At 42.9% G+C, this 27,602-nt stretch overlaps 1 protein-coding gene across 1 annotated transcript in view; it reads right to left on the minus strand.

The window, feature by feature from the left end:
- Positions 1-27,602, minus strand: part of RANBP10 (RAN binding protein 10) — an 80,264-nt gene that overhangs the window by 12,898 nt on the left and 39,764 nt on the right. Inside the window, exons 4-6 of the mRNA XM_010583443.1 lie at positions 21,583-21,750; positions 13,018-13,040; positions 6,471-6,655 (exon numbers count right to left, since the gene is read on the minus strand). Coding sequence (XP_010581745.1) covers positions 6,471-6,655; positions 13,018-13,040; positions 21,583-21,750 — 376 coding nt within the window. The remainder of the gene's footprint in view (positions 1-6,470; positions 6,656-13,017; positions 13,041-21,582; positions 21,751-27,602) is intronic.

Here is a 27,602-nt window from a genome sequence, read left to right on the forward strand (position 1 = left end):
GTAGTTGAATGTCCTTATGAATTCTACACATTCACAGATACTTTTATCTCCTGATTTACAAAGAGTAGACTGTCAGCATTGATTTTACAAACATTAACACATTTTAAAGTTGTATTTTCAAAAAACGTTGGGCGGGAGGTAGTACCACTGCCAGAAAAAAAAAAACACACCACCACCATCTTTCTGAACAGACCATTTCTAAAGCACTTGTGCCTTCCCAGGATATGGTGGGTAAATGTTAATGCTCACTGGATTTTAACAAAAACTAAAAAGCCAGTACAGGATTTCAAAGCTTCTAGTGATGAATTTCAAAATAGGCTTCTCATGATGTAGCTGGCACTGATCCGATCAAGTCACAGCTCAAAACACACATTCAACTTGGCTACTTTCAGTACAAGAAAGAAGTATTTTATGAGTCAGCAATAATTTTCATTGTAAGCAGGTGTGTAATTTTTAAAACCTGTTTTAAAACCAAGTGCTTCTGACCACTGTTGGTACAAGACATGCCCTTTGCACTTGAGATGGTACAGACAGGCATAATGAAGTGTATCCCTCTGACTGTCAAGCATAGCAGCCAGGTTACCCTTGCTCAGCCAGGCTGAAACACTAAACAGAGCAACCCAGGCTGGCAGGAAGGGAGGGGAAAACCCAACTCTTGCTTCAGTGTAATTCAGTAGCCAGAGTCAGAGGCTGCAAAATTTAAATGCTCTACAAAGCTGCACAAAAACTGAGCTCCTCCCCATTCCACTTCTGCCCGTGGCACCACAGGAAGCGTCCCTGCATGGGTACACAGCACTATTACACACTGGTCACTATGCCAGGCTAATTTTCAGCAATGACTTATTAGTTCTGTGTCTCAGCTACTTACTACAGCAGTGCTGCACACTCTCAAACATTCAGCAGCATGTTTGCATCCAGGGGTACCTCTCCTGAAGTTCTGGGGGAACATTATTGCACTCCACTGTGATCTGTGTGACATGTTCATGCAGACAACAAAAACTTTTCAGAATCCCAGGTTCTCCAAAGGAATAGCTTTTACTGCTTGGAAGCCATGGTTGAAACTTGTTGAGAGCAGAGGTGCTCAAATCACAGGAGCAGCTATCTCTGTGCTTCATCTAGGGGTGCTTCTCTCACCTAGAGTGGTCATGGTGGTGGTAGAGAGGCTTGTACTGTCTGTGGCTTTTCTTCTTCAAAACAGAACTCGACTGCATGCTTCTCTGTACAAATTACATAAAATTCTCCTCCTTCTGCATGGTACCACTTCTCAAATGAACATGCCAAGTCCTCCTGCTTTATCAGAAATAGGGACCTACACTGTTCCTCCTCCCATAATCAACCACACCAGCTGATCTCAAGTCTCAGATGACTCCTGCTCAGATCCTTCATGGCAAGAGCTAAGAACATTAGAGATCCTATAAGACTGTAACTATACACAAAGAAGAAGAGTTTCAAGCACTTGAAAACCTTGTCAGATCAGCCTTTCTGGTGACAGCATATCCAGGAGTGCAATGCAGATGAAAAATTCTGCCAGGGTAATTCTTCCTCTGCGATCCAGCGAGGCATTCCCTACAGCAAACCTTCTCCAGTGACAGCCTCTCTAGGACTGCGCCTCTCAGGATCTGTCAGGGAGGAGAGTCTTTGAAGGGAAGGAAATACTTAGCTGCATGGTTAGAGATTAAATAAGATACTACGAATCCTAACAAAGCCACAGGACAAGAAAACATTGGCCCAAGAGCTTGGAGCTCCAGCCTGAAACAGCTGGACTACTAACATGAGGTACAAGCCCTGACTTAAATCTGCCTACACAGAGGAGGTAGATGGGAAACATGATGCCGATTCTTAAAAAGAAGTCCAAAGGAGATATGAGGAACTCCAGAAAGGTGACACTGACACCACCACTGTGCATGTCAGAAGAAACAATTCTGGAGAACACAAGGAACAAACATAGGGATAAACTGGTCCAACTGGAGAAGAATCAACAGCTTTTGTAAAGGGAAGTCATGGCTCTCTCATTTGGTGACATTTTTGGAGAGAGTCTGGAAGCAGGCAGAAAAGAGATAACTGTTGCAGTCCACTTGGTTGTCCAAAGATATTTCAGAGTCTTTCAGCAAAGCCTCTCAAAGAAACTGTCTTACCATGTGATAAAAGGAAGGGTCCAACATGGTTAAATATTCAGTTAAATAATGGGATGGCAAAAAATGATCGGTTTTACCAGGGAAAGGAAAAAACACTCTAGTGCTGCAGGAACCTGTGCTATTAACATAGTGATAAAACCAAGCTTGACAGACCAGTGCTCTCACCCAATGCAGGTGCTTTTATGTTCAAAGATGCAGGGCACACACTTTTTTCTGAACAAGTTGGCTTTTGAGCACTAGGAGCTAAGTCTTTGCATTTAAATATCAATGAACCTCTTCGTTCTCTTTGGCTGCTAAGAAAGCTTTCCAAAAGCAGATCCTGTCTTTCCATAGCCTGACAAGATGCATTGCAGAGAGTGAAATGACCCCATAAATTCAACAATCCAGTACATCAGAATGAAAACTAACGTTAAAGTCAATGCTAGTTGTTACATCTCCTCCATGTTGGCTCAGACCAAACACCCAGTTAGCCCAGTACTTCTACCTGCCAACTGGCAAAAGCAAATGCCTAGAAAAAAATAAAGGAACAAGGCACATATGAAATGATACTTTCCCCCATAACCCTTCCAGCTTCCAATGATCTTTCAAATACTTCCTGTCCTAGAGGTGGTATCTGTCTACACCGTAGCTCCAATAGATTTTTCTTTCTAATAATGTCTCCAGCCAGTTTTTGAATCCATGCTCTTTTCATGGTATCTCATGGCAGAGTGTGTGAAAAAAACCCCTCCTTTATTTTTTCTAAATGTGCCATCTTCTGGTTAACTTCACTTAGAATTGTAGAATCATAGAATTGTTTAGGTTGGAAAAGACCTGTAAGATCATCGAGCCCAACCATTAACCTAGCACTGCCAAGGCCACCACTAAACCGTGTCCCTAAGCACCACATCTACACATCTTCTAAATACCTCCGGGGATGGCGACTCCACCACTTCCCTGTGCAGCCTGTTCCAGTGCTTGACAACCCTTTTGGTGAAGAATTTTCTCCTAATATCCAATCTAAACCTCCTCGGCACAACTTGAGGCTATTTCCTCTTGTCCTATCGCTTGTTACTTGGGAGAAGAGACCAACCCCCACCTCACTACAACCTCCTTTCAGGTAGTTGTAGAGAGCGATAAGGTCTCCCCTCAGCCTCCTTTTCTCCAGGCTAAAAAACCCCAGTTCCCTCGGCCACTCCTCACAAGACTTGTGCTCCAGGCCCTTCACCAACTTGGTTGCCCTTCTCTGGACACACTCCAGCACCTCAGTGTCTTTCCTGTAGTGAGGGGCCCAAAACTGAACACAGTATTTGAGGGGGAGCCTCACCAGTGCCAAGTACAGGGGGACGATCCCTGTCCTAGTCCTGCTGGCCACACTATTTCTGATACAAGCCAGGATGCCATTGGCCTTCTTGGCTACATGGACACACTGCCGGCTCATATTCAGCTGGCTGTCAGCCAACACCCCCAGGTCCTTTTTCTCTGGGCAGCTTTCCAGCTGCTCTTCCCCAAGGCCGCAGTGTTTCATGGGGTTGTTGTGATCCAAGTGCAGGACCCAGCACTTGGCCTTGTTGAACATCATACAGTTGGCCTCGGCCCATCAATCCAGCCTGTCCAGATCCTTCTGGAGAGCCTTCCTACCCTTGAGCAGATCAACCCTCCCTCCCAACTTTGGTGTCATCCGCAAACTTACTGAGGGTGCACTTGATCCCCTTGTCCAGACTATTGATAAAGATATTACACAGAACTGGCCCCAATACTGAGCCCTGGGGAACACCACTTGTGACTGGCTGCCAACTGGATTTAACTCCATCCACCACCACTCTTTGGTCTTGGCCATCCAGACAGTTTTTTACTCAGCGAAGAGTACACCCATCCGAGCTATGAGCAGCCAGTTTCTCCAGGAGAAAGCTGTGGGAAACAGTGTGAAAGGCTTTACTGAAGTCTAGGTAGACAACATCCACAGCCTCTCCCTCATCCACTAAGCAGGTCACCTTGTCATAGAAGGTCCTTGATGCCCTTTAATTCTTGCAGTACAACTGTTCCTTCATCACCTTCTCAAGACTATTCAAGATTTTTTTTTTACACTTCTGCCTTACCCCTCACACCCTTATTCTCCAGTGCTGTGGGTCTGTGTATTTGTTCCCTGCTTTATACCCACCCCATGCCTTTGCACATCCTGCCTTGTTTTTTTCCAATGCTTTTCTCACTTCTACTACATACTTTTGGAAAGAAAGAACTGAAACTTCACATGGTATTCACATTAAGGGTGCATCACATATTCAGGCAGTGACAGAATTATTTCTGTCCTGTTTTTCACCTAACAAATCCTAGCTTTTTTTTTTTTCCTGTTTGTTACCAAAAAAATGAGCTGACATTTCTGTGCAATGATTCACCATAACCCAAAGATCTCATTCCTTCTTGGAGGATCCCTTCTTCCCAGCCATTTCTGAACACCCTCAACACTACAGGCACTACCAGCACACATCCAAGTTTCTCTACAGTCTCCTCCTCCCAAAGTGACAATCCCTTACCCACTCATTCCCTCTCTTGTCTCCCTTTTAAACAACTCATAATGCACATTGGACGTGCCCTCAGCCTCCGGCTGTAGTCCCCCCTTAGTTTGCAGCAAGGGAACTTCTCAAAAGCCTTCTGGACTTCCAAGACAAACACAGCAGCCCAAGAACCATATCCACGTGTCTGCTGGCTTCTCTTTGCAAAACCCACGTCCTATTTCTCCACGTGCCCAATGTATCTACCCTTCAGTAGTGCTTCTATGGATTTGTCCAAGCCAGACATTAAGGTTCTCTCCACCCATCGCTGCCTGACTCTCTTCTGAAATCCTTCATGAAACATGGCACCATACACACCATCCTCCCTTTCTCTTGACCCAAGGCAGTTCAGACAGAAACTCTGTTCCACAGCCACAAGCTCACCTGTTTTCTCCTTGAGTCCCATTCGGACTCTGTGTAAATATCTGATCCCAGAGACTTTCTCCACTCCCCTCACCTATTTCTTCCACTGCTCCTTTGACAAACACTTCAATCCCAGACACAGCCTCTGCCAAGTCCCTCACAAAGATGCATCCCAGCATGGCAATTTACCTGATTTCTGGACACACAGGCAAAGAATTCAATTGGATATGGTCTTGTCTTCCTCAAGGTCTCTTTTTATACTGCTATCCTCTACAGGCCCTACAAACTCCCTGGCAGGCCCCCTTGTCCTTATTTTCTTGAAAAAAGATATTACTATTATCTTCAATAGCTTCCACTAGTTGCTTTTCAAAGGCTTTGCTGGTTGCCCTGAATTATCTGCAAATAAGTAAACACGAGACTAGCAGAAAACAAGAACCATCATGTGGATGTGATCATCGCTGCATCAAAGTCATCTGGATGATAGTGACCAGTGTCAGGTATTTAGGGAAAGAATGTAATAAAAATGCAAAACACAGAGCTATCTGTCACCAGAGATATAAGCAATCGGAGATAGAAACAACAGCCACAGACTCAAGGGTTTAAAATATAACTATGGAATTGGCCTCCATGAATTACTGTGAATATTTAAATGTGTAGCTTTTAAAATCCACTTGTACTTAAACCACCACAACTTCTTGCAGCAGCAAGTCCCACAGTTTCATACACTTAGTGAAAAAAAAATTGTTTTGTTTTTAAGCCAGAAGGTGCTTCTTCTCTAATTCTTGTGTTTTGAGAAACAGTGAATAATCACTTTCTAGTCATGCTTTTCATTGTGTAAACGACTGACAGACAGCTACAGTCCACCTCCCTCAATCACCTGTTTCCAAGCTGTGGAGCCTTAGTCAACTCTGTCTTTCTTCAGGCAGAAGATACTCCTGACCTCTGACAACTCTTGTCAATTGTTCTCATCAAGTTCCACTTAATCCTTTTTGCAATGGGAAATGCATTCAATATTCATAAATTTATAAAGTACCATAATCATGTTTTCAGTTAGGTTGGGTTTGGAAGCCTTTGGTTTACACTATTTTTTGCTCTTTCACTTCTGAATTCAGCTGACTTACATACTGGCTTTTCTCCTACGTTAGAGTTTTTATGGTATCCTCTCCACTCCCCTTCCCCCAGTGCATCACCTCAAAGTGTATGTTCTTCCATTCCTACAAGCTTTCATGCAGTCTTTGGCTGAAAACTTCTCCCATATCTTTTACATTTGAAACAGCAGCAATCTACACAGGAAAGACTATTAAACAACAAAACAGAAGGTAAAACAATTTGAGCAAAATGCACTGACTGGCAATTTTTGCCATAAGAAAGCATAAATTAGCATTAAAAAGGTATTTAAAGCCTAGCAGAACGGAAGAAGCTGAACACCAGAACAGTGACTTACTTCTGCAGCATGGCTTGCCACTCGCCTAGTCTGTCTCCTATGGGAAACCGCTTAATGGTGCTCTGAATCTTCGCTCGCCACTCCCTCATGTAGTCCTCAATGTCGAACACAAATGGCTGCTGCCCAAAGTTGGCATCGACTATCTCTCCTGGAGTCTGGAGACCCACTGTAGGGTAGAGATTGGACTGGGAAGGAAGAAAAAGAAACCTGTATTAAACCCAGCTTTCTCTTTCTGGTTCCAGTTACATGGTTTGGTAAGACAAAAGAGCTGCTCTTTAAATTGAAAAATGTAATGGAATAGGAAGGGGCAACAGTCTTTTAGGTACATCTCAAGGAACCCCATGACTTATTGTACAGTTATTAAAAGTTTTTGCATAAAACCGTAACAATGGGTTCAATCCCCCAGCAGTCTGTGATCGATGCCATGACTGCTGTCTATGGTGTGTCCACTTTCTGTCTTAGTTTTTTGCAATTTCTACCAAAGTTCAAGAGCCAACAAATAACAGTAATAAAAAAATGAAATGGGCATCATCTCAATCAACAGATCTATGTGTTCTGCACTGTTTCAACTGAACTCTCTTATTCCTTGGAAGCTGCTGTATGAATATTTTACACCTCTGATGAAAAGGGAACAGATGGTAGTGGAGCTCTGAAGTTAGGTCGTTGATTATCCCAAGACAGCAAGCCATCCACACAAGAAATTCTACTACTGATAGACTAATTTCATTTTAAGAACAAGCATATAGACCCAAATGGAAGCTTTGACCCTCCACCAGAACATGGGGAAAAGAAAAAGGTTACCATGAAAATACCTCTAAAATTCAGCCAATAAATTCAGCTTCGAAAGATGATCTAATTGAAAACAGGTGGTCAAAGTCTATCTAGAAGTTCTCTGAATTCAGGCTATTTTAAGAATAAGCTTATGCATATGAATTGAATCCTTGAGCCCACTCAAATGTGGGGAAAAGAGAAATGGCATCAGAAAAGGTACAGGGGTGCCAGGTCCTCATCACTCTGGATCATATTTTTTTAAGAGCATGTTCCATTCACTGTCATGTTACTTTTCTGCAGCACAAATTACTATTCTGTTTGCAACACAAACTTTACTAATCCTTTGCTTCAGAGCATCTGCTGATAGCCTGCAGGGTTTAGGAAGAAATCTCTCTCATGCCACTCATGAACTGTTTGGTGTTAGCTTTTTCACTTTGTTCTAACACACTGGAGACTGACAGAGACAGAAATCAGACACTGCGCAAGGCACACGGATGCATATAGTGAAACTGAAGTCTTGAAGATGCCTGGTTGCGGTGCCTTGCTCATGGCTGAACCCACGTCAGATGTTAGAAAGGCAGGATGATTCTCTCCTCCTCTATAGCAAGGGGCATGGACTTTCCTACAATTATCTGGAAAATCTATTCAACTAATTCTTCACTCTTGCAGAGACCTGAGACATTGGCAATGTCATTGATCTCCCTTTGAGACCTACTGTACTTGTGGATTTTACTTTTTACTAAAAGTATTAAGACTGTTACGAGGCAGAACTCAGCAGAATCCTAATCACATTGGCAAAAATGGAGCCAGCATGTCGTGGGAAGTGATTACTTCTCTCTGCTTTCAGTGGCATGGCTACATCTGCAGTACTGTACTTGGTTCTCCGCCTCCACATCCACATCCCCAGGACAAGACATTCATAAACCGGGTCCATCAGAGTTCTGCTAAGATGGTCAGAGGGCTGGAGTGCATGGCATACAAGCAGAGGCTGAGAGAATTAGCTTGGAGAAGAGAAAGCAAAAGGGAAAATCTAACTGTGAGTCTTCCACTCCCAAAAGGGAGGTGATAAAAAAGATGGAGACAGATTCTTCTCAAGGGTGTTCAGTAAAAGGACAATAGGCACAAGCTGCAGCCAGGGAAATTTTGATGGGACATAAGGAAGAAATTCTTCCTTGTGAAGATGATTAAGGACTGGAACAGGTTCACAGAGAGACTGTAGCATCTCTGTCCTCAGAGATTTTCAAAACTCAACTGGATAAGGTCCTGACCAACCTGCTCTACCTTTGAAATTATCAAATCTTAAAAAAACAAAGGAAAAAAATGAATCTATAAAATACAGGCTGGAAACTGAAATCAGAAATCAGGATGACTGCATCATTGCTGACTCAGCACACCTCCTCCTTTCCTATACTCACACCAAGGAAGTCACTGAGTTAGAGAGGTGTGCAAAGAAAATACAGCATGATACAGGAAGAGCTACCAGAAGAAAATACCATATTTAAAGTCAGTCTCTCCTTTCTTTCAAACCTAGCTGACAAGGAAATACCTCTAAGGAGGGATCAGATCTTCTCCACAGTTCATACTTTAGACTTTTTTATTAACTTAGCTTTTTTTTAAGTTTTATGAACCCAAGGACTTCCAAAGCCAGGAATCTGACACCCAAAATACTTGAAAATTAGAAGTAAAAAACCCCAAGTTACAACATATCACATATTTTTCAGCCACTTCTGGGTATGTTCATCTCTGAGGGGAAGCTGCCTACCCCCAACTTCTCTCAAATCATCTCCGAGTTAAAATTCCCATTTTTCACACGTGGGATGTGCCCTCTCTGTTTAGCAACTGTTACGAACTACATGTATCTCCACCACCCTGCCAGATGCAGGGAGACATCATCCCAGAGCCCACTGACCAGGCAGATGCTTCTCCTGCCAAGTTCTTCAGGCACACCTTTCCCGTGACAATTGAACCACCTCTTGCCTCTGATGTTGGTGGCCAGTTGCTCACAACCCCCTAGCTCATCTTGACTTGTTTTTTAACCCCCTTGTGCCTTTGCACCCCTGCAATCCCACCCTGGGCTCTTCCACATTCTGCTTTTTTACATTTCCCTATTGTTTCAGCAAACTGCCAGGCAGGATAAACCTGATATGGACTTGTATAAATAAGAGAGTTAGGCCTAAGCATTGACTTAAATTGGTAAAAAAGGGGGAACCTCCCTCTGTGGGATAGTCACTTATATTTGCAAGCAGTTATTTTTATATTAACTTCAGCCTGTGCTAAGCCAAAATGCAATTTTTTCCCTCACTGTATTTTCGTACAAATGCAAACACGCTTTAGAAGGAACTGAAGCAAGCTAAAGCAAATGTGCTTCACCGTGTGTGAGACTTAGCACAACAAAATGTGGTTTTCAATGGAAAATATCCATTTGAACTTCCTAATATTGTGCCAATTATTGTCTTCATCATTTGCTTCTGAAAGGGGAATTTTGCAATAAGCACTTCAAGGAAACAATTTCTAGACTGGTAACGTTTTGAAGGGTCAAATTAATTCATTGTCTAATCTCACTGACCTGCCAACCCTAAAAGTTATTTAAGCTTGAAAGGTGTAAAAGTAATGGGGCTTACTGGCCAAGCTTCTCACTGATGTGTGCTACCAGTCAGTTTCAACGTCACATGGGCTGTAATGCAAGAAAAAGCTTTCAACCTACAGCCTCTCCCTGGGGGATTTCAGTAATGAGGTATGGAACAAAGCCAGAGCCAAAAAATGCATGTCAAGCTGCTCAAACCAGAGAACCTCAAGGGTCACTCAGTTAAGACTGCTGTTTCCATTCCCGTTTGCACAGTTAAATTTTTAGACTGCAGCTTTAGCAGGTGAAGAACACAGATTACATTCTATGTCTTTCATATGATGGATGTTTTCTCTTCTTTACCTTATAATATAGTGTTCAAGCCTGGATCACAATGCTGTAATAAATGAAAAATACCACTTGCAAGTTATATCAACTTAAAATTCCCTACTACCTCAAGACTTCTACAATCTCTGATGATAGTCATTATATTTAAACCAAAAGTCTACCTTGGGTTTGGCATCCCCTTCTTCAGGAAAGGGCAGTAACCTCAAATATTTGGAAGAACAACCAAGAAGCCATGGACTGAGGGAGCAAAGAAGGCCAGAAAAGGACATGGAATACATAAGAGTCTGCAAGGGTGAGGGAAGAAGGCAGTAATTAAGGGAAGGATATTGGAAAAGGAGGATGGGAGTGATCGAAGTTGGGTGCAGGCATCCTCAGGATGAAGCTGCAACAGAGCAGCTGAGCCATTTAGCACATGGAGAGAAAGGTCCAAAATCCACATGGAGGCAGAAGTCTCCTGTCGTCGCTCACATCCACAGTTAGGGGGTGAAATGACCCAGGCAAGCTTCTCTCACCCTCTTTTTAAAGAGAAATTATCTCATGGAGGATAATTCTCAATAGTAGGAGGCCTATAGGGCATCCACTGTTCTCCTTCCTGGTCCAGAAAAATAGTGTTATGGATTAGTTGCTGCTGTAAAAGCCAGAAGGAGATTTCCACGGAAAACAGCTCAGCAAACTGGCTGGTAAAAGGCACAGAGATACATTTAACTATTGGAGACTCTGTCACAAAGCATTTGAATACCCGATCGCAAAAACCCACCTGACCAGGTCTTCGTCCAGTTTAACACTAAAATGACATCTCCTCTGCACAGGACACACAAACAAGCATGAGATCCTGCAAGGATGATCTGGTGAGATCAAGGAACAGCAGGATGGGGGGATGCCCTGTGCTCAGGAGGGCTTTGAATTCAATCTCAACTGCACTGCAAGACCTCACTGCTGCACGAGCCCTTCTGTCTCATCTGCTTCCCCAACCGTTCATCCCCTATTTGTAACAGAGACTGAACACCAGGGTGAACAGCCTACAAGTTCACATTAAATGTATATACACCAGCATATTGTGCACTCCTGGATCAAAAGGATGCAAATTAAGCTAAGCAGGACAGGTGACTTCAGCCTGCCAAATCTGTGCTGCAAAGCCCTATGGCAACACTTTAGCTGTAAATGACAAAACAACGGTATGTGTGTTGGATAGCTGTTCCTGACTGATAAGAGCCTAAATAGTAATCATCTATCTACCCCAACATGAAGACTACTCTAATGTCAAAAAGAGAAGCAGTCTAGCCAAATGAGAAGACAAAGCGGTGAAAAAATTAGAAGTAATATGGTAAAACTGTGACTCCTAATGTAATCTATATCCAGAGGGAAAATAAAGAGCACCTAAAACTAAGGGGTATATCATAGAAGCGTCTTGCTGCTATGGATGCAAGGTTGTCACAAAACCTCACTCCAAAAGGTTAATATTCATGGACAGGTAAAATATTGTTTTACTTTCATAAACTGTACTTGGACCAAGTGAATAAAGTACTGAAACAACCCACATAAAGAGTGTTTCTGGTTTAGAATACACTGCAATGTTACCAAGTTCAAAGAGCCTAGGAACCCAAAAAAAAGCTGTGTTGACAGCTGATGTGAAAAGGCAAATTAAATAACTGGAACATCCTTCAGACAGACACTGGCTGGGATATGGGAGAGATCTGTAAAGTCATAAATCCCATTGGGAAGCAGACCAATCTCAAATTGGGAAGGTGAACAGGGAGTGCTGGTCATTATTTCTCACAACACAAAAATTAGAGGAACAAAATAATTTTTTTTGGCAAGAGGTGCAAAACAAAGAAAAGGAAGCCTTCTTCCACACAACATGGAAGTCAGTCAAGAAAACAGATCACTTTGGAGGCCCAAACAAGCTATGGAAAATAAGAAATTCCTCAGAGGAAATTAATTTGGGGTTATCAAGTACAAAGATAGGAGTGCAACCTCAGGGACAAGAAGCTCTATGTGTGAGAGAAATGGATGCAGTGGATGTATTGGTGTACACCTGACCTGGTTTCATCTTCTTTTCCTAAACACCTGCTCCTTGTCCAGGAACACTTGAGTCTGAAAAAGAGCAACCATTTTTTTGTTCATGACCCATGGTGAAAGTCATGCTTTTGTAAGACCCAGCTAGATGTTATTGCCTGGTGTAACTCAGCTGGTGTCACGGCACTCAAGAGTAACTCAGTATCAGGGCTGGTGAATCAGAAGAGTAACTATCAACCCCAAACGGATGCCAAATACATTCCTCCAGTAATTCCATGAGCTAGTTACTTATCATGGGCGGAGGCTTGTCAAAAACCCGTGCAATGAGGACACACACTACAGCCAGCTAAGCCTGACCTTCATTCTCAGAAATACCCTTCCCTAACCACACTGTGGTAAAGGAAAAACTTCACCGTGGCTGCAAAACTTGAACGTGAGAGGAAGAAGCTGAGAATAATAGTAACATTAGGCATTTTTGGGCTCTCTGATGATGGGACATGAGAGGCTACTCAATGACTTTGCACATATACTCCCCACAGTCAAAGCTGCATTTGGAAGACAGTGATCTATAATGAAGTTTGAATCCTTGCTTTATTTCCAGGAGAAGGAGCAACAAATTCTTAGAGGTAATGAGGGATGAGAGGGGAGGCATGTGAGTAGCCCACGAACCCAGCCACAGGATTACGAAGTTTCAGAAAAAGGAGCATTCACACCATTCAGTAATGTGCATTACCATTTTTTTTAACGGGGCATCAAACAGGAAAAAAAAAAAAAAAATCACACCCCACACTCTTCCCCCTCCCTTCTGTTTGCACCCTTAGTTAAAATACTGAAAATCGGTGTACTTACAGGGAGGTCTGTAAAGGCTATACCTGTGGGGGGAAAAATATTAGAATTAAAAAGACAAAGGATTTTTTTCCCTGCTTGACTACATCCTTAACATGCTACAAAATGTTACTGCATTTCAATAAATCCCAGCTCTGACCCTGTATTTCACCACCTGTCGTATTCAGAAGTATCGTCCCTCCCCAGTCCCCTCCTCTGCAAGGTTTTGCATCTGGAGAAAGGTTCAGGGAAAAGCCTAAATGTTTCAGACATCTCTCCCAAAAAACTGATTTTCTAAAGAGCAGCTCCTCTTTTCTTTGCTTCTCCCTCTGTTACTATGGAGTTAGTTTTCAAGACTCACTTTGGCTTTAGAAACAGAGTTTTACTATAATGTTGCTTCAGTTTAGGCTATAACTAGTTCTTCTTACCAGCCAGAGAGACGGGAATGAACATTCAACACTTTGCATTACAGATGGAGAACAGCCTTGCAACCGGACCAAGCTGCAGCCAGGAGCACCTGAGAAATACTGTGCAAAGAACAGCTTCATCCTCAACTATGCTGCTACAGTTCCAAATACAAGAGATGGAAAAAAAGTGTATGGTTTCCCTTTTTATTTACATTTGGCATGCCAGAAAAGAGATATTTAAGCAGAGGCAGCCACTGCCTAGGATGACTAACAGAGTTGTAGCCAGACACAACGCTCAGCTACAGAGTCAGGCTACCCCCAGGCACAGCTCTGCAATGCTCTGCATCTGATTCAGATGCAAGCTACCACTCCGAAGGAGGGTGCCTCTCCTCCCTTGCCCGTGGTGTATGTGCCTTCATCTGCCATGGGTAAGAACCAGCAGCGAGGCAGGAGCATGGTGAGATGGATTGGCCAGCTACAGCAGCTCTAACCCATGGGTGTTGGGTCACCCTCACCAACAGCAGAGGGGAAACTGCTGCCATGCCCTGTTCACCTTATCAGGCTGAGCTTAATTCACGTTTTAAGCTAACATTTCAGGAGTCAATCTGGAAGCTGCAGTCTTGCCCCAGGCGTGCTCCCAGCAATGCTCTCTGTCCCCAGCCAGAGGAAGTCTGGTACCCACACCAGTATGTCCAGTTCTTTCACACATCCCACCTCTCAGCCACACAGCAGTCCCTTCTGGGTGGCAGTGAAACAGTTGCACAGAAGCAAGAGCACATCGTTCTCCATTTTTAATGTTAGGACTATTTTAATCAAAAGCTGCAATGTAATGTTACCAGATCAGCCTGAAATGGTAATGTGAACCAATTTTAGGAGTCAACATAGGAAGCAAATAATTACTATTTGAAACAGCACAGCTACAAAATCAAATACTTGGAAAAAATCCTGAATATTTTACTAAATAAATAGCCAGTAAGGTTTAATGAACAGCCTGGCAGAAAGTCAATAGGTTTAATTAGCATCATGGCAGTTTGCTCCTTGTCTGTTGAGTACCCCTTCTACAACCCAACCAAAAATTGTGTACACAAGCAACGTTGAATACCTGGCTGAGAAAAATGTTCAGTAAGCATTTCTCTCACCCCAGCACTTTGCCCAAATATTGTTCCTCACTCAAACCTGTTTTCACTTTGCACTTGTTTTGCTCAGCTGGATAAAAGCTTGTTTCTACCCTTACACCGCAATGAGGCCAACCTCCTTCAGTCTGCAGCCCGGTGGGAGTCCTCCTCTGCCACCCAGGATCACTTAGATCCAAAGGTGGCCCGGCTTTCCCACGACAACTCATGTAGCTGTACGTCCGGGAGCTACATCCAGCACATGGATAAGCATACAATTTTTGAGTGGACTACAAGGTGGGTGGAAAATTGGCTGGCCTGTCAGGACCGAAGGGTTGTGATCAGCAGCTCAAAGTCCAAGTGTTGTTGCTCAGGGATCGATAGTAGGGCCAATACAGTTTAATGTGTTTACTAATGACCTGGACAACGGGACGGCGTGCACTCTCAGCAGGCTCACAGATGTCACCAAACAGGAGAGTGGACAATACACTGAAGGGCATACTGCTATTCAGAAGGACCTCAACAGGCTGGAGAAATGATCCAGCACAAACCTCACAAAGCTGAACAAAAGCAACTGAAGAGCCCTTCCACCATGTTGTAATATTCCCAGAAAACAGGACAGGCTGGGGCTGAATGGAGAGAAAGCAGATCTACAGAAAAGGATGCAGGGGGTCCTGCTGGGCAACAAGTAGAGCAGGAGTCAGCAGTGAAGCAGGTCAACCACATGCTGGCCTGTATTAGTAAGAGTGTAGCTCAAGCTGTATTAGCAAGCTGGGCTGTGTTGCTAAGACTGTAGGTTAAAGGAAGGGATTGCTCCCTTCTCTTCAACACTTTTGACTCTAAACTTGGAGTATGATGTTCACTTTTGGGCTCTCCAATACAAGACAGACAGCAAAACTGGAGTGAGTCCAGCAGAGGCCAACAAGATGAAGAGAGGCTACAGGAAATTGGGTTGCTCAGTCTTACTCAGGGGTTGTTCAGACACTTATTGCTGCCTACAGCTACCTAATGGGAGGGTACCGAAAAGACAGAGCCACACTTTTCCTAGAGATGCATGGTGACTGGAGACAGGAGGCAAGAGACAAGTTGCAACATGGGAAATTCTGATTAGATATTAGGGGGAGAAAATTCAGTATGAATGTGGTCAAACACTGAATCAGGGGACCAGAAAAGCTCCCTGGGGGAATCTTCATTCTTGGAGACAGTAAAAACTTGATGAGTTTCTGAGTAATGTGATCTAGTTGGTCCTGCTTTCAGCAGGGCATTGGATGCATGACCTCCAGAGATCCCTTCCAATGAAAATTACTCTACGATTCTATAAATAAACTTATTACATTGCCTTTAAATTAAGGCATTTATATGTTCTGCACCCTCTGTTACATTACTAACACCAGTGAAATGCTTTATGCATACAGAACTAGGTCTGTTGCACAAAATATGTCTGCTTAGAGACTTCATTCTGTATTGGTACTGCTACACACCTGCATTCAACAAAGTCAACAAAAGAAAGCAAAAGAATCACAGCTCTAACTAGGCAGCTGAATTTGAAACTGCACTCTTTCTCTGCAGCACCTCCAAAGTCTGGATGCAATTTAAAATAACAAACTTCATAAATTTAAAGACATAAGAACTGGACAGCTCAAGGGGTCAGGAAGCAAGAGTGAGTGTGTGAAGAGCCTCTCCTGTAAGTCCACGATGTTAACCTGATCATCAAGGCAGTGATGGAAGGAGATTAAATGAAGGCTCAGCGCTGGGGGACAGTGTAATCGACACCTTCACCTGCCATCTAATCAAAGGACTTTCAACTTTCCATGGCTAACACACACTTATACGCATCCCCATGCATACAACATGCTTGTGGACCTTCTAGCCCAACTCTACCCTCCACCCAGCAACAATCATCGTCTGCCACACAGCTGGCCATTTTCTTCACAATACGTTTCAGAATTCAATTTGCACAAGACAATATACATTTGGGTGATCAGCCACAACACTCAATTTCCTATATGGCAGGATACTCCTCCAGCATCTGTTTAGGTAATCATAATTCAGAGAATGCGTAAACAGTGCTGATGGACCGCAATAAGCAACAACACACTCAGCAAGATGGGCATCTTAAAAAGTAGACTAGGAAGTGTCAGCCCATGAAATACTTGAATACTTTTACAATTTGCTGCTGAGGAGAAGCACTATTAAACCCACATAGCTCTACGTGCTCCTGGAAACAGTTATCATCCAATCAAGCCACTTGGGTAAAACTGTTCTTACAGAGAAACCAGGCTGAGCCAAGTTTGATATTTTCCATTCATTTTAAATCTGGTTCATCTTTAAAGCCTGTTTTAAACCTCTCAATGCTCCTGCTCTCTGCAAACTTGGTTTGAGGACAAACCTGTTAAACCTGGGGAAAGCTGGGATGGACATCTGTGGATCCCTATGACAAGCAGATTTCTTCATGATCTCTAATGTTCCTGTTAATCTCTAAACTGGTTGAGAATGGGTATTTTAATTTACAGGTTAACTTGGTCTTTCCAAGTGCCTGCACTAGAACTCAGACTACGGAAGTTTTGTATGCCAAGACTTCAGAGGGTTGCATGCTCTTTTTATAGCCTTCCTGCTCCATTTACCTTGGTCTGCTGTCAAAGTCTGAGATCTGAAACACTCCTACATTAGTCCCTGAGCAAACTCATCCACTTAATCCCAGAGACCTGTAGCAGTCACATTCCCTCATCATGTCCTGTGTCCAAGACTCTCTGCGTAATGACTGGAGCCCCAACATCTCTCACATTTCTCCCTCTTTCTCTCCTAATTCACTCTCACCACACTTCTGGTCGCATCTCATCATGTTTTTTATCGCCAGGACTCTGCTCAGAACTTGTCAAAAGCATTTCATCAGCAGCCAGAAGACATTCAAGACATTTTCCAGAACAGAGAATTAAGGCTACATACGATGTCAAACAGTTTTCATGTGACGTCTCAAGACTTAGCTCCAACCAGAACATCCAGAATTTGTGATGGCCAAGAAAACAGTTCTTACACAGTGCTCCTGATGGATCTGATGAAATGGAAAAGTATGGAGACAATAGAAGATCACAGTTAAGCAACAGGAGAAACTGCAGGGAAAACAAAGGGGGGTGTCTAATTAATGGATGAAAAGGAGAGGATGAAATGGTGAAGAGAGATTATCATCTTTAGGGAAAGACAAAGCTACAGTAATTCCATTAAAAGCAAGACAAATTCAAATGCCCAGACACAGGGCCCTGCAACCCTGCTGTTAAGCTAGCTGGCATCGCAGAGCGGCTGATTAGTCTCATAATTATTTTTTTTATATGTGCAGCAGGATTACATAATGACCTGATTTCCTAAGAGGAGAGATATACAGCTTCAGCGGCTTTGTGTCAGGGAACATCAAGAAAAAGCACATTCATCCTCTTCCTGGTAAATCTCGGGTTTACACAACACAGAAATGAGATTCTCAGGTTAGCATTAAGAATCACGAAATGTTCAAGATCTTCACGGAGATGCCTCCACTAAGGCAGAAAGTGTTCTGACTTTCAAATAAATCATTGCTCCTGCCTCCACCTGTTCTTGGTTCCTCTGCTGAGACCTGCCTCACTCCGTCTCTCACATCTACCTGTTCAGTGCTCATGAGAAGCTGTGTAACAGCCAGATGACTGGGATTTGTGGTCTTATGGGGCTCAGACACGCTCTCCTCAACATTCAACAGGAAGCAATTCTCATGAATGCTGTGTTTCTTTATCAACAGCACAAATAGACACTACAGGCCCTTAACAAGAGACTTCCTGGCTGAGGTTTTAATTCTGCTTTTGTAAAAAGACAGTAAAATGTTCCAGCAGATTTGGGGGGGGTCAGCCCAGCAATGACTGATGGTCTGTGACTCCATAGTACTTCCATCACTGTCTCTTCTAACCACATCATCTCTCCTCTCTGAGTACAACCATTATGCCACTACAGCTAAAAGAGTAGCTGGTACACAAATGAGCCAATTGTGAATGCTCAGGAGAGTCTCCTACCTATAATTTTCTCATACATCTCATGTCTTGTATCATACATCTGAAGAGCCCAAGAGGAGGATATCCAGGAGAAAGCTATGCTTATAATCTACTTTGTTCTCTAAGCACAGTATAATTTAATTCCCTTCCTTTCCTGTTTCTTCCCACTGGCATTGTTCACTGCTAGGGTAGGCTGCTCCCCAAGGGATCATTCAGTGTCAGATTAGAAAACACAAGCTTTCCAACCAAAAAAACCATCTTTGAAGGAAAAGGAGCACTAAAAATCAAGAAAGGAAGACCAGGCGACTTATTGCTGTAAAGACCTCCAAATGTCCCAAACAAAACAAATCTCTGAGCAGGACATGAGGCAAAGAATCAGAGGATGGTAATGATGAATGCAATACAGAAGTTACTGAACTGTGCTCTTTGTTTGGCTTCATCTGTCCAGACACTCAGGCACAACACAGCCCTGGGAACAGAACAGAGGACAGAGCAAGGGACAACTTTTCAACTGACACCCCTTCTACTCTGCAGACTCTTGGTCACTAAAAAGAAATTGAATTTCAAATGAACAAATTTGTATTCATTAAATAGAAGACGTGGCCTCTTCCTGACCGTTACACTTTTGTTGTGACAAAAAGCAACAGCACCGTCAGGCTAAAAAACAGTGAAGCTGGAAAACCACCCACTCAAACAAAGGAAAACAGCCAGAGGAGCACAGCACAAACCACTATACTACTTCTGTGTAAATACACACTCAAAATCAAGGACAGCAACTAAAAAGAGAGATTTTGTGAAATATTTTAAACTATTTCAGCACCTTAGTTGCTACTGTATGGTGAACTTGTCTCATTCCTAAGCAACAGCTCTTGCTCTACACCATCAGCTGTTGGTTTCACACCTCTGCTTGTCTTCCCAGTACCAGACTAACAAGGGCAATGTCCACAAATCTGAGTTAAATTTCATAGAACCCAGCTATTAGAAATCTGGGCAATTAACTAATACTTATGGACTACAAATGACTGCTAGTGTCTCCACTAGTGACTGATCTCACTAGGTGGTAAGCCGCAAGACTTCACTAGGAGTCCCCCAGTATCACACATGGTCTGGCTGATAAATAGTTATAATTTCAAAAATGAAGCCATATAAGACATTCAACTCTGAGCACCTCTCCACTGGGCTTCTGAGCGAGGCTCCATTTATAAAACTAGAATGTTAAAAACAAGTCTCAAAGGATGCTCAAAGAATTTTTTTTTTCCATTCAGGGCTGAAGACCTCTTGACGTGTTGCAAAGCATCAGGACTAGTTGCTGAATGCACAGTCACAGACTCAATCTAGAAAGTTTCTCAGAAGGCATGTGCCTCATTTCTAAGCAACCATCCCTTCACAAATCAACAAACAGTGGGTATGAAATTAGAGGAAAACTGAAATTTCCAAAAGAAGTTGTCGCATGAGCACCAGGCCTTTCTGCATCTGCCTCAGAGGAAGGAGCTTTCCTGAGATTGAGGGGGAAAGCCCGCATCTCAGATCCATATCTCTGCTATAGCTGTAGCAGAGCTTGCTACTTTCACAGAATCAAACTGGCTGAGGTTGGAGGCACCTCTGGAGGTCATCTAGTCCAACCCCTCTACTCAAGCACGGCCACCCAGAGCTGGTTGCCCAGAACTATGTCCAGGTGACTTCTGAATACCTCCATGGATGGAGACTCCACAACCTCTCTGGGCAACCTGTGCCAGTGCTCAGGCACCCTCACAGTGAAAAAGCGTTTCCTGATGTTCAGAGGGAACCTCTTGTGTTCCAGTTTGTGCCCATTGCCTCTGGTCCTGGCACTGGGCACCACTGAGAAGAGTCTAGCTCCATCCTCTTTGCAGCCTCCCTTCAGGTATTTATATACATGGATGAGATCCCCCCTGAGCCTTCTCTTCTCAAGGCTGAATAGTACCAGCTCTCTCAGCCTTCCCTCCTAGCAGAGATGCTCCAGTGCCTTAACCATCCTAACGACCCTTCTCTGGACTCTCTCCAGTATGTCCATCTCTTTCTTGTACGGGGGAGCCCAGTACTTTTCCCAAGAGCTCATCAGAAATTATGCACTCTCCAGACATACATTGCACTCCAATCCCACTCCTTCCTTCAGCCCAGCCAGTAACTCAAAACAACTTTTGTTCAGATAAATGTTTTGAGCGGGGTATTTTTCTACCAGCTTCTTCATCTTGAATTCAACAAAGACAAATTGACACAGCAATGTCAGGAGAAGCAAAGGAAAGGAGTGCCTGTCCCTACGAAACCAAATGAATTCCAGCGCAAAAAGTGAGACGAACTTATCAAAATTTACTGCAAGTCTTATGTGACAAAAAAAACCCCAAACTATAAGAATTTATCTGGGGTGAATATGTCATCCAAGGGAAAGACATTTTAGGTGACAATGGCCACAACTTTCTATTTTAGACAAATCAGATACGATGAATGCCAGGAAAACATCTGTGAGAGATTCATTTGGGCAAAATTTTGAAGCCTTTAACTTTAGAGGAACTACTGAAATAACTGTGGAATGAACCAAATTACAGGTCAGTGCTTAAGTAAGACTTCTTATGCTGAATTAACGTCTAGCTTTGGGAATGCTTGGACCAACGTGTTAAGGCTTACAGATAGACAAGACCCTTTAAGAAGTGAAAAGGCACTGATATAGTGGCTTTGTAGTCAGTTGAATAATACACTAGCTAAACTTCCCACTTCTTTATTTCCCTGTTGCCCAGCCATTAGCCATCTTATCCTCCCACAGGCTGTGCAGTAGCAGAAGAAAGGAGCAAAAGCTGGGGCTGCAATCCTAACCTACTTAAAACAAATGGAGCAGCATAGAAACCATTTTATGTGCCGGAAGTATTTATGTCTTGGAGCCAGTTTACATCTCCTGACTGCTGCTTAGTGCCCTTTTTCTCTCCCATTTCTTAAATCTTACCCACAAATGTGGGACACGAGTTACAACATATGCAAACTATTAAACTGCAGCAGTGACAGCAGGGCAGGAGCATCCCTCTCCTGAGAACACCTTGCTTCACTTACCTAAACTGTGGCCATTTTTTGTGTAAAAGCACGTATTGTTGATAAGGTTAACACAGCAGCCAATCACATCTCCAGTGGTGAATGTAGGGCCATAGGGCTGTCCTGTCCCTGAAGAACAGAAGGAGTGCCCGTCATCACCGTGGTACCCATAAGAATGTTTATCCCATCCTGCAAAAGACAAAACAGAAGAACAGGTCAGCAATGAAGCCAGTTTAGCAGAACGACATGGCAACTACAGCTCTCAGGACACAATTTTCTGGTAGGAAATTCAAAATTTTGATTCCCACTCCTGATTCATCCCAATATTAATTCTCACACACCAGTATCTGAAAAGAAATTAATGGTTATCAATCATAACACATCATTTGGGTTTCAACCTCATTTGTCCCTTATGAGAAATGAAAAGAACAGATTGCCAAAAGTCATTCTGACAAATATTTTTTTTGTTTTTAAAAAAACCCATTAAAACCCTGTTTCTGTTTTATCTTGCCTGCGGTGAAACAAGCTCCTCTTTGTAAAACATTTGTGTTTCGCACTAACACAATCTTCCAGCAAAACCATTTCATAAAATAATTCTCGTCCAATTGCAGCTTTGTCCATAAATGCTGCTCACAGGCATAACTGAATGGCCTGAGGCAATTTTTGCACTCTCACATTTACACTTCCCTTCTAACAGTTTATAAGGATTTCTGTGCTCCCCTTGGGCAACAACATTTCCCATTCTGTGGACAGTTTAACACACAACCCTTAAACGTCAATGGGCAATTTTCAAAGTGGTCAATTCTAACATTTGTATCTTATTTCTTCTGTCAGTAACACTGTGCCTAGGGTTAAAGCTGGGCTCAGGGACTGCACCCTGCCCACTTGCTCTTTTCTACATCTCACAGTAATTCCATCATTCCGAGTTCCTAATTTTTTTCTGTTCTATCCCAATTCTGTTCTAAGTTCTTTTGTAGATTTCTTACATGTAGGAATGCCAGATATAACTGCAAACTACCGCAAAGAAGAGAGATTAATGCATCCTTTAAAAGCTAAAATGTTCTTCAGGCAACACACTGGTCTTCTCTTTTCAGGACTCTCATCTCCCTCTTGCAGAGGACAGGACAGCGCTCCCATGGTTGTGGCCACACAGTGATTCAGCGAATGCCACCTGAATCTGCTAACCCATGCTGGCCAACTTCATTTGCCACTACTGCTCAAGATGGCTTATCCTTTCTTCTCTTAGGAGACCAGCTACAGCAGGTAGGGAGTCATGAGGAACAGTCCTCTTACTGAAGAGTTTAAAGAAAGCATGGCACGCTCTGTCTTATTATAAGACTTCCAGAAGAACCAGGATTTTCTCCAGCTCTTTAGAGCATTCCTGTGAATTACACAATCAAAACTACATCTCACAGAGAGATGTACTTCTATCAAAAAGCCTGAGATAGACACAACATTAATAACAACCCCCTGTGTTTTAAGCAGATATGGTTGGATCCTTAGACAGACCATGCCCACTGAAGCAGAAGCAAAAGAAGGTGCTTTGAGCGTCTACTGACCTTATACAACCTAAGGGTAGTGCAGAATCTGTTAAATGTGGAGGCATGATTTTGGCAAAAGGACTGCAGAAGAAATGCAAAGACCTTGAGAGGAGAAGGGTTGAAAAGTAGAAAGCACACATCCTGCAATAAGGCAAAAAATGACTGCAAACCACAGAGAGGAGTCCCATGAAGGCGGGCTGGAGCACTTCTGCAAGCCATGATTCTACAAAAACAACAACAACATGAGGGCACTAGAAATTTAATCCTGTAAAATGGTGCCCAGCTACATGTACTCAGGTATCTTATCATCAATGGACCCACATGCTCAGGGTTTCTCAGAAAAGCATGAAACATTCGCTGCATGCCCAAGGCCCTCTGTTTATTGCACCACACCACATGAATGCCAAGGGGAAAGTCAGGGAATGGAGCAAGACTGAAACACGCCACGGTCCAAGATTTTGGACCTCAGGGCAAAGTTTCGGAGTGAAAGGTGTGAAGGACTTCTAGCAAATCCTAGTCTAGAAATGGTGAATAATTTCCTCTGTTAAGTCCCACACATCCACAGGAACAGACTGAGATGTCCCAAGAGTCAGCTCCATCTTCCCTCGGAGCAGCTCCAAACAAGCTGTTGACAGTAGCACCAGTCCTGTTTAATATCTCCATGAAAGACAGAGACAACAGCACAGACAGCACCCTCAGCAAGCTCAAAAATGATGCCAAATCGGGTTGCCAAAAACAAAGGAGGGAGTGATAGGGGCTCTAGAGTCTGTTGTCAAACTTCCATTGCTAAGACTCCATCCAGTAAAAATATCATTGAAATACTGAGTTTTTAACACTGTGGCTCCTTTCCACTATCCCTTTTATTTTCTCTGCTGCTGGCCTGTGAAAGGCTGCTGTTGCTGACCTATTATTTTAGTCTCCCCCAAACCAGACCTGTTACATGTGTGTCGGTTCAGAACTTCTCTAATGAAGCTGTTGGTAACTTCAGATGCTAACTCTCATCAATTTATCTCTTAAGCTACTTAATAATACAATCCAAATACAAACTTCTAGCTCTTCTGCATACAAAAATTCCTGGCATTACAAAGCACTTAGTAAGAATTTGTTATCAGTTATGTCTAAGTATTCAGATGCTTACACATCATGCACCAGGTAAGGCTACTACGAGAAATGCAACAGCATGCCCAACCATGAGGACAACTTCACAAAATACTTGTGCCGATGCAGACACTACAGGTTCTGTAGTATAAGAAAAAAAAAAATGTTTCATTACCTACAGATCACGACTGATCATACTGGAAAAAACTTCCTCCTGCTCCTGTAAGACATTTTGCTTCACAGTATCAGTACTTGCTGTACCACCAAAGGTGGTTATGAACGCATTGATGAGATGAACTCCAATAAGAAGTGACTGAATAAAGGCTTTGAGGGCAGTGTCAAATTTCATATGTATTGCAACAGTGCCTGCAAAAAGGCTTGATCTGAATCTTATTCTCCACAGACAACCACTATTATCACCAGTTAAGGAAATCTCGCTCACCCAGCACTTTGCTAATGATATACAGAGTTAACATTTTCAACTCAAATGTTGTGCAGTGCTGAATCTGGTCCCGAGACAACACTAAGTGTTTTAAATCTAGACTGTCAGCCTTATCAAATCACCAGGGTCATCTTAAAAAAACAAGCCAGATTTGTATTGAGAGAACTTACTGTACTCACCATAAACATAAGCTGAGTGGCGTTAATTATATGCCTAATCTTTAGTTATTTATTAATCAAATAATGTATCAGTATTTCTAAAATTCTGCCCTGAATAAACATGAGGGCAATGGCATACAGGTCATTCCAGCACTGGCCAAATTCAGCCAGTCTTCTGAAATTTCCTAATAATCTGAATTTAAAATAACAGCCAGCATTTCTAATACTTCTAGGTCAAAGTTATCTGGGCCTACTGATTTAAATAGTGTATCCCTATTGAAAGTGCTTGGCATTATCTTGGATTACCAGCAGAGTGGGGAGTAACTCATCACATGTATTTTCCAAATACATTCTCCAACTTCCCTCCAAATACAAAAACACTTGCTGGAAATTTGGGACTTTTCTGCATCATTAACGATTTACTATCGCCACCTAGTAATAGGTCTATGATATTACAACCTTTTCTTTGACTCCCACAACACTATTCACACCTCCAGTTACTCAATAGCTTCTTTCTTCCTTTACAAAATCTAGCACTGCTATAATAAGGGCTAAATCAGACTTCCTATATGCCTTCCCCATGCTTACACCTGCAAATTCGCTGGACATTTTAACCTTTGGACCACTTGTACTCAAGTACTTCCAGAAGTGACCCAGAAGGCAGTGATGAGATTTTATCTGCATATTCTTAAAAAGGCTGGCCATACAGGATACTGGGGTCAACCCACATAAGGATCCTCTTTTAGAAGTGAGACAGCATAAGCATAGGACATGCATGTATCATGCTCTTACTGAACAGCATTACCACTTTCCAATCACCCACAGCATAGAGACATACTGAGCCAGATGGAGATTCCGTTCACTTAGTACTCCTCAAAGGATTTTCTTTCCATTAAACTGTCCAATCCTCCTTTAAGCACATGTACACATTCATACTATCCACTCTATCCTGCAACAAGGAGTTTCACAGTATAACTGCAAGCTGCATGAAAATATGTCTCCTAAACATAATCATCCCTTTTTCAGACTGATGACTCCTGGCTTATTTAGCTATTCCCTGCATTTCTGACCATGATCATCCCAACCTTTTCTGGATTTATAGTGTTGCTTTTGAGAATGGAGATGAAGGTGCAGCATGGAGAAGGGAAGCAGGCTGTAGTTGTTCTCTGTACTGTTCTCTAGCCCTCTGCCAGTTAATCCTAGCATTTTCCCCTTTATTATCCTTTTTACCACTGAACTGATGTTTCCATGAAGCTATTGTAATCACTCCAAAACACATCAACCCTCTTGTGACAATGCTCTCTCTGCGCGGATCCTCATCTGCCATCTCACCGCCAGTGCTTTCAGCCTCAGCTCGCTCCCACAGCTCCTCTCCAGCACCTTTCACCTTACCACCCTCAGTGGCTCGCAATCCTCAACAGCTAGAGCAGTCCATCCTGGGCTGGTGAGGCGGAGGCAGCTGCTTCTAAGAAAACCCTGGGAGCACCCATGCATGAACAGTTTCTGACCAGTAACTCATTCCAACAAGGCTATGGGGTTTAAATAACATCCCATTCCTGGTGATAGCTGATGTCTAGAGCAATGGACACTTCACACCTAAGTGCAGTTGACCAAGTCTAAAAATTCTCAAATACAAATGCAGATTCCTTACAAAACTTCAGAAATCTGGACAAGAAGATTGGAGAATGTGCTTTTCTTTTCCTCAGAAAAAGTAGATCGTGGACCTCTGAAGGACCATACTCTTACTGACTGAAATCTAGTCAGCTAGAGTGGCTAGAGGGTCCAGTTAGCACAGTTCCCTCATTTCTTCCTTTTCCTTCCCCATCCTCTCTTCAAAAGCACAAAGTCATTTTAAAGAGGGGAGACAGGCAGAGAACAGAAAGGATTTGGCCACTTGTCCCAAGGCAGTGGTCAAAGCAGAACCTAAAAACCCTGCCTAAGGCTCCTGTTTTCACTACAGCTCATTTTGAAGACAAGTGCACTTTGAACATGCAAATATACAGGCAGAACCACTCTGCAGGTAGGACCTCAGCAGCTAGTCAACAAAAAGAGGTTAAAATGACATACTTTTAAATTGAACACTTCAACCACCAAACCCAAAATATATGTATAGTATTTATTAACAGCCAGACAGATGCAGAATAGCTCAGACTGTGCAATCAATAAGAGAATGGGAAGAAAGAAAACCAGAAACCATGACTAGGGCTTGGGAGGACATTTTTTATATGTTCAACACCAAACTGAAGTTCTGTTTGGCCTGCTAACAAGAAAAAGCAGATACATTGATCTTCTCGGCAGACTGTCCTGATCCCAACACACAGTGAAAAAAAATGAACAGCAAGTTCCATTGCCAATGCTTGATAAACAGGCCTAATTATGCAATGTCAGACCACGTGGCAGAAAAGACTTGAGTTACTTCAGGACACAGTTACAGGATCAAATCATAAATGTTCGCTCTGAAGAGAGCATTGGAGACAGACAAAGTGTGCTACTAGTACCCCTAATTATCCCACATCCATGCCTGTTCAATCCCACCTTGCCCATTCAGTGTCAGCCCTGCTTTACTCTTGACTTATAGGCAGATCCTGTGATGGGCCTATATTCTGTTTCTGAGATCAGGCTCTGCCTCACAAACCAGCAACTGGGAAGTGGTACTATGGGGCTGGGACATCATTTACCTCTTAGCACTGTGGAAATAACACATCATTTTAGCTTTCCATTTAAAGAGTATCAGCAACGTGCACAGAACCTCCTCTGGTAGGCACTGGGTAAAACTGGCATCACACATGTGGGAACACTAGG

The sequence above is a fragment of the Haliaeetus leucocephalus genome, unplaced genomic scaffold, assembly GCF_000737465.1.
Source record: "Haliaeetus leucocephalus isolate CR32 unplaced genomic scaffold, Haliaeetus_leucocephalus-4.0 Scaffold92, whole genome shotgun sequence".
Classification (NCBI taxonomy): domain Eukaryota; kingdom Metazoa; phylum Chordata; class Aves; order Accipitriformes; family Accipitridae; genus Haliaeetus; species Haliaeetus leucocephalus.